General features: G+C 37.9%; 1 protein-coding gene across 1 annotated transcript in view; it reads right to left on the minus strand.

Annotated features, from left to right (window-relative positions):
* Positions 1–4182: 4182 nt before the first annotated feature.
* MMAA (methylmalonic aciduria (cobalamin deficiency) cblA type) overlaps positions 4183–8177 on the minus strand; it is a 6434-nt gene continuing 2439 nt past the window's right edge. The window contains exons 3-6 of the mRNA XM_009328742.1: positions 7247–7417; positions 6847–6932; positions 6102–6251; positions 4183–4538 (exon numbers count right to left, since the gene is read on the minus strand). Coding sequence (XP_009327017.1) covers positions 4251–4538; positions 6102–6251; positions 6847–6932; positions 7247–7417 — 695 coding nt within the window. The 3' untranslated portion in view covers positions 4183–4250. The remainder of the gene's footprint in view (positions 4539–6101; positions 6252–6846; positions 6933–7246; positions 7418–8177) is intronic.

An 8177-nucleotide genomic window follows, 5' to 3' on the forward strand; every position in this document is an offset into this window, starting at 1 on the left:
ACGGGGTGTGTGGGTTGTATCTGGGGAACCCTGTTGCTAGTCAACCTGTGCACGTTGATTGTCCAAATCGTAAGTTCCAGGGGAACACACTGATTTTTCTTTAAATACATGTTTTATCAACTTCTGTTTGATCATTCTTCAAATTATATCTGTTTTAGAAGAGTCCAGCAGGACTCATGGAAGGACTAAGCTCTGTAAAAATGCTTCTCATTTTAACTCACAGGTAATGTTACTTCTTGACTGTGCATCCAAGGGGAGACAATAGAGCACTCTGAGCAAGAAAAAGTAAAGGGGAAATAAGTATGTTTACACCAGTACAGAGCAAGTCAATAATTGAGTCTTGCCACATTAAGAAAGAAAACTTTAGGAAGGGAACTGCATAAGGTTAAAAAAAAAAAGTCATTAGTATTCTTTAGCTCAATCCCCATCCCCAAAAATCTCAAGACCCACAAATAAACAGCCAACACACTGCAGATTTCATGAATAAAGAAACAATATATGTGAGGAGAACATAAAGACTGAACAAGCATGCATAACAGGAAGTAATGCATTTACAAAAGGCAAGGGAAGATTAGATATCAAGGAAAAGTTTTCTACTACTTAAAGCAGGACATTACAACAGAACAGTAGTCAAGAAGGGGTCACTGGGTCCTGCCACTGAAAACAGATTAGACATGAAAGGAATAAGTCACACTGAGAGCACGAACTTGCTAAGAGCATTTTTTCAACCCTAAGTAACATGGCCGTAAATATATACGGGTTCAGAGTAAAGACTACTGAACTGTAACCCTTACACTCCACTGACCTGTTTCAGAGTTCTGGGTAAATCACTTGATCTCACCACACCTGTTTTTCCAGCTGTGAAACACCAGCAACATCTATTACACAGGGACCTGGGGAAAAGTTTCACACTTAAAACTGCAAGACTGTAGGACACAAGAGTTTGTGTGCCTGAAAAGTTTGTTCCTTACCTCCCATATCAATTTGTCTAACAGTTTATCATACCCCTAGCTACAAACTTTATCTTATTATTTTCTCATAAAGTTATATTATTTTCTCATACTGTTCTGCAGTAGCTGTGGTTTTAAATGTTAACATGAGAGCAACTTAACAACTCTAGCACCTAAGAATATGTCAACATCCTACTCAACAGATTTGTTTACTATCTTTTTTCAGAAGCCTGTTTACTTGAATGACAATGTTTTAATGCATTTTACCCCACTTAATCCCACAGAGCTAGAAATGATGAGCTGGAAATGCTCTTCCCTATCTTGGGAAATACTGAATTGTTTACTAAATCGTAGCCTACCAGCTAAAGCTATGCAGCCCTTCTGAAGACAATGCATTTCCCCAGCCCACGAGGACATAAACAAAACTGCACCATTAGTTGAACAGCAGTTGACTCCAAAACATGTGATAGCAAAATTTTACAAGCTGTAAAACAAAGAATTTGGTTCTCACGTGTGAGGCTCGGGTCATAGTTTGCGCAGTATAGCTTTTCAATTTGATAAGGGAATCACTGAAAAACAAAGCAGGGACCCTTATCTATTGTGCCATTGCTGAAGACCCTTTTCAGCATAAGGGTATTTGTCTGCTGAAGCCTGAGGCACGAATGAACGCATAAAGAATGCAAATCTAATTTTCATTCAGTGTTCTACTTTAAGAAGAAAATGCAGTTGAATGAAAAGTAGAACTTGCTTAAGCCATTGTACTGTCCTCTGCTAAGAGTTCATTAGTAAATTAACAATACTTTAAAAGAAGCAACAAAACGAGAAAATAGTGATGGCCCATGGCTTGAGCAGACGGACAGATCTGCATTCAGAAAACATCCTGAAGAAGTGACAAAACGTATTCTGCTTGAGCAGCCATCATTTAAACAAAGCTGCAGGTTCTATTTTACTTGCTTGACAGCTCATGTACAACAGACAAGGAAAACAGCAGCCCCTGACAAAAGAAAAAGTAATGACAATGATAAGGGTTTGATCTAACAGATAAGCACAAATGAGGTCCCCTTAAAAACTGTCACCTGAAACAAATGGACTATCAAAAAGTTGAGAACTCACCAGTTAAAATGCTGCTGCTCTCATTAATTCATTTTCCACCTGACTGTCATTTCTTCTACTAGGTACCATCAAAACACAGTTAATTTTTAAAGCTGAAAGGATAGAAGACACTGCTTTTGGTTTGGGGCACTTTCTGTCATATTCAATAGACTGCTTTTAAATCGAAAATAAACTGTAAGTGCTACATTTTTTTCACAACAACTCAGCACGGTCCTAACGAAGTTGCTGTGCTTCTGTCACCCCCTAACATTCCTTCAGCTACTTCTACGTAACTGGTTGCAGCAATCCCAAATTACTCATTTGGGATGCAAAGTCTAAGAAATAAGAATAAGGGGGCCAGAGCACGGAAGTTCTGACAATTGATGTGGTCAAAACCAGCTACACCGGTGCAAAATTTCTTAACAAAAATGCCTCGGTCCCACAAAACACCACACCACACTGTTAATATTTCACTGCAAACGTACACAGGGATCATTGCTTTTAATTACGAAGTATTTTTACTTTGCCTTGCAGTTTGCCTTTTACTTTCTGGTCATGCTTCATATTTTTAGAGTAAAAATATATGGACAATTACACAGATGCCATCATACAATGGGAAAAATAACTGAAATGCTAGCACCGAGGATGGAGGTTTCTTCTGCATTGTTTAATTTCTGCCACTTTGACAAACCAAATCCTCAGCATTTTCAACAATCATTCATCTTTTCTGGTTACCAAATTATACCTCTGCAGGAATTAAGATTTTGAAGCACAGAGGTCTAGCAGGAAAAAGTAAATTTAGTTGGGAACACACTATAACAATTGGGATGAGGGGAAGGAAGAGAAGAGAAAAAAAATCACTCTGGGAAAAAAACAAAGGAAAACAGAAAGAGGATCTAAGTAAACCAATTCATTGCTACCCTGGAATTGTCTCAAAAATTCAGACTCAGGTTGCCAGAACTCAAACGCTGTGTGAAACACATACTTCTCAGGAAGCCAAACAGGTGAAACTGAGCTAAAATAAAAATTAAAGACACCATACCTTTTATGTATGTGTCCAGAAAATCAAGACTATAAAAATCATCACATCCAATTTTTTTTTAAGTCAATTCATGTAAGCAACAATAGACTCACAAAATCTCCTGCTATTTCACTGGTTTTCTGTCAGGCCTCCAAAAATCAGCATTCTTCCACTTTACCCTTCATATTTAGTAGGTACCAGATGAGCTCTGCTTTCTAGATCATGGCTTAGGAAAATGCTTCCTCCAGATTTTTTCTTGAGGGAAATAAAAAAAAAAAAAGTACTGGTGATTGTAAGCATTCATGTCTTCTACAAGAGAGGGGAAAAAAAACCCAACCCAAACACAACTGGGCATTTTGTTTGAACCCCAAAAACTTAAGCCAGATCAGAAAACCTCAAACCATTATTACTAGTGTAATAGTAATATTACACTATTACTAGTGTAATAGTCAATTATTCTAGTATAAAGACATTTGCTATTAAAACATCATGGATGACATTTGTTCCATTTGATGTCTGTATTTAAAAAAAGTCTAACTATATTTTGCTTTTGCATTAAAACACCTATTTAGAAACCGGGACAGTTAAAATTCTATTCTCCTAGTGTATAGTATATAATAACTAACTATAGCTTCCAAACGGGCACTGAACACCACTATATTCTATTTATATGCATACAATTTATTTAAACTAAGACTGTGGTCAGGTGCTGCCAGGGGGTCCAATGTTCTTGCTGTCACTCAAGGTGAGGAAAGAAAAAGCAATCCATATTGGCAACAGCTGATGCTGTATTAGAATGGAAAGCTGCAGTGTCAACTGCTCTAAGATGGTCCCATAATTGGGATAAAACTCTGCCCCACCACAAACCTTTCTCTCCCACCCTCCCAAAACCAGTCACGTTTTGACACAGGCATACATTTTTGACCAACAGATCTATGGCGTGTACAAATAGAAGACTTCGAAATGTACTTTTTTCCAATATAGTCTGTAGTAATCTCCAAGTGAGTGTTCGGATTTGTCATGATCTTCACATACACAGAATCCTACAGTATTTTTTTGTAGAGTATGGGATAGGTATTCTATTAACGGCTGCTGTAGTAAAATATTTGAATCCACACATAGAAAAACTGTATTTAATATTCATGTTTACATAAAGCACTTAACAAGAACAGACTAGAATCTAATGCTCAGAGACCATCTTTGAATGCTTTCAGTAGCAGGTCGGCTGCCAGCCCAGGAGACAAGACACCACTAAGAACTTTTTCTTCTAGAAGTGGAATCTTATCCTTGACTGCCAAGTGACTCCGGAAATGTTCCAACATATTTTCTTGGATGAGATTCCACATCCACACTTTCTGCTGTTTCCGTCGTTTGGCAATCAACTCACCACTTGTGAGCATGAGGTCACGAAATTCTGTCATTTTATCCCACATATCTGAGATACCTTCTCCAGTTTTGGCAGAGATGCGCATTACCTGTTGGATTCAGAAGAATTTTTAAAGCCAAGTAACTACTGGGCTTGAGGGTTCAATTACTACATCAGGTAGATTGCATGAAAATTAAGAAATGCATAAGGCAAGCTTACTTCAATACCCTCACTTCATGAAGCTCTAAGCAGTTTTGTGCTGTTTTTTTTTTAAAAAAATTATCTCAAAATTGGGATTCTACCAACTATAAGTAGACCCTGAGATCCATAGTATTCGGGATAAACAGGCCTTGTCCAACTGCTTGTATAATGAGTGAGAATCATTTTAATAAGTCCTTTAGCTGAAAGGTACAGTGTTTTACTTAAATGTAGAGTTAATTACATATTCTGGTAGACATACTCTGGTAGCTACTCTTTTGCACTTAAAATATTCCAGAAAGGAGGTATTTCGACAATTTTTTGCATTTGCTTTCCAGACTAGGAATTCATTTTGCCAAAAATATTTCAGGCATCCAACATGATCTTTTAAATGGAACAGGTTTGTGTGTGTTTGGTTTTTTTTTTTTGAAAAGTCTCTCTCTCTTTCCCCAATCTAATGGCTAGAATACAGCCCCTACACATCACTATTTCCTTTCTTTCAGTTGTCAGACACTGCCATCACGGAAAGAGAGAGAGATTTCTGATAACCTGTATAATCCACTGGTCTCAAACAGTTCTTTTGGGTCACGTTTATCAGATGTGACCTCTCATCAGATCTAGAAACAAAAATTACAAGATGATGGCTAAGCCTCAAGCAGCCCAGCTGATTTAAACTTAATTCACTGGGCCAATTTTAATACCAGGGTAGAGCAAACCTCCTTTATATGTACACGTATATAAATACAGGGATTGAGAGTGTGTGTGTGCGCTTATTTTATACACACATATTAAAAATTAGTACTGAATCTTTTCCTTAATAATTTGCCATAACCTTTTAATGGATGGAATACTACCTTAAAACTAAAGGCCCACAGGATAAGAATTCCAATAATCTAGACATTGCATACACAAGTAGATGAGGTTCTTGCCCAAGAACTTTCATTATGTGAGAAATTAAAAAAAAGTAAAGCAATAAAGGAAACACATCAACAAGTGAAAGACCAAAGATAATCGTAGGCTTCAGAGTTATAAAAGAGGGAGAAATAGCTTATGGGACATTTTAAGATATGCATAGTTCACAAAAAGCAAGACAAGTTTGTACCACTACTGCTGTTAGTAATAGGTCTGCTAGTGCTGAGATTGTAGCTCAGGACAGAAATCATGGGGAGCAGGACTAGCTTTGCACAGTGTTTCATGTGGCGCACCTTGAGATCAGAGGTGAAACAGAAACAGCAGCAATCAACTCTCTAGCACAGTGTAAAACTAAACAACAGAACTGAAATTTTTATAAAAGAGCCCAGGGAGACGAGTATAGCTAGATGAGACACTAACAATCCTAACTCATTCAGCACTTTTTTGGGTGTGGCAGGCACAGGGGAGCAGGAACCAAACAAAAACCCCAAACACACCAACAAAACCCAGACAAACCCCCCCCACCCCCCCCCCCCCCCAACCCATAGTGAAGTAGACAAACCTTTGGTCTCCAAACCTTTGAACGTTTGCGAAGCAGCTTCATAGCACTAACATATTCAGCTTGTATTCTCCGTGCAGGCACAACTAAATCACCATCAGCTTTATTTATAGCAACTAGATCTGCCATCTCAATTATACCCCGCTTGATACCCTAAACGGAACATGGAGAGAAATCAAAACCCAGAAGGACTGTGACATGCTGATTTATCACAAAAAGCAGGTCAAAATGTTTTGTTAGTTTCTGGTGGCTCTCACTGACTTTTTTGTATGTGCATGTGTGTGTATGTGCTAGTCATGGAAGAGTAGTACCAATGGCCTCTGTCATTACTAGTTATTACTGTGACACAACAAAACTAAATATGGATATCAGAGTTTACGTGATAACCTATTTCATGTGTAGACACTTAAGTTTAACCAAAACATGACCAAGTTTACAAATCTATTTATGCTGATTTCTGTTTTCCTATAACGCAAAGCTACTCCCCAAAATCATATATAACTAGTAAATAGGCCAAAGTCAGAGAGGATAAAAATTTTACATATTTAGTGGGGTGGGGGGTGGGGGGGGATATCAGATCCTAACTGTGCAATAAATTGATACGATGCTGAAAAAGACTTCAATAGTAGCAGTGTAATTTACAAAACACTATTGATATGGACTTTCTGCACAGAGAGATACTACATCCTGGATTTCAGTTTCTCTTTCTAGTCCTAGGTAATACTTAATAAGAGAAACTGAAAAATACCTGTAATTCATCTCCACCTGCAGGAGGTAGCAGTAATATAAACATATCAACCATATCAGCCACAGCAAATTCTGACTGTCCCACACCTAAAAAATTAAATCCAGAGTTCACCATTTATTGCAAACTTTCAGTCATGTTAATGACAGTAATTATGACAGATTCTAGTATTGCACCATGAACAAATCCCACTAACAAAGACAACATGAAACACAACAGTTTTTACAAAACAGTGTTTTTACAAAACGTACAGGACTAGAAAATTGACAGAATGGGCATTCATTTTCAACCAGTAACCATGTATGAAAGCATGAGCAAAATCAAGTGTGAAAGTATGCAATTAGTAACACACCTCATTTAGATACCACAACAGGGTAATTAAAAGAAAACCCTAAGCACATACCTACTGTTTCCACAAGAACAACGTTGTAGCCTCCTCCTTCACACAGCAGAATGGCTTCATTTGTGGTCCTTGTTACACCTCCCAGCGTCCCTCTGGTTGGAGATGGTCTGATGTATGCATTCATGTCTCTTGACAACTCAGTCATCCGTGTTTTATCACCCAACAGAGAACCTTAAACATTTAATGTTAACTTATTTCAAAAGTGCAAAACAGCCAAACTTCTCCCCCTCCCAGCCCTGCCCCCCCCCCCATAAATGAGTGAGAAAAGACAGATCTCTTGGATGAAGTCAGTCAAGTAAGAATATCCCAATAATAGTCGCTCAAGATTTTGTTGAGGACTAGGAAGTTACTGCCTGGTTCTTCCGCCTATCAGAAGCTGGAAAGGCCTGATAAGCAGACCTTACTGCTACCAAATACGAAGAATATGTTCTAGGTCAGAATGAATCCTGCAATTCCTGAATGGCTTTTTGAGGCCTATACACAGCAGGCCACACAATTAAATCTTTGCTCTTTCTGTCCAAAGTGACAAATCTTTGCCTTATGATTCTGGTATTTGTTGATGGTGGATTTTTTGTTTTTTTAAGAAAGGTGACATGCACCCCGCCTTCCTTCTACTCATACAAACTTTAAATCTGATTCAGTGAGATCTACACGCACGATGCACAGTCCAAAAGATGAGAGATGCTCAATTCTTTTAACTGATGCAGTCTTGCTATCATATTTTGCTATTCTATTGATGCGTCTTGAATGTATGCATTCAAGAATATAGTCTTTCTTAGCTCCAGGTTATTGCAATGCTAAAGTGGTTTTTTTTTTTTTTCCTTTTTAAATAGTTACACATTGCAACATCTTCTCTGACAGTGTAGAACCTGGAAAAAGGAATGATGTTCCCTGGCAGCTGCCTGTTAGAAAAAAATAAAAATCAAGGTTT

This window comes from Pygoscelis adeliae, unplaced genomic scaffold (genome assembly GCF_000699105.1).
Source record: "Pygoscelis adeliae isolate BGI_AS28 unplaced genomic scaffold, ASM69910v1 Scaffold66, whole genome shotgun sequence".
Classification (NCBI taxonomy): Eukaryota; Metazoa; Chordata; class Aves; order Sphenisciformes; family Spheniscidae; genus Pygoscelis; species Pygoscelis adeliae.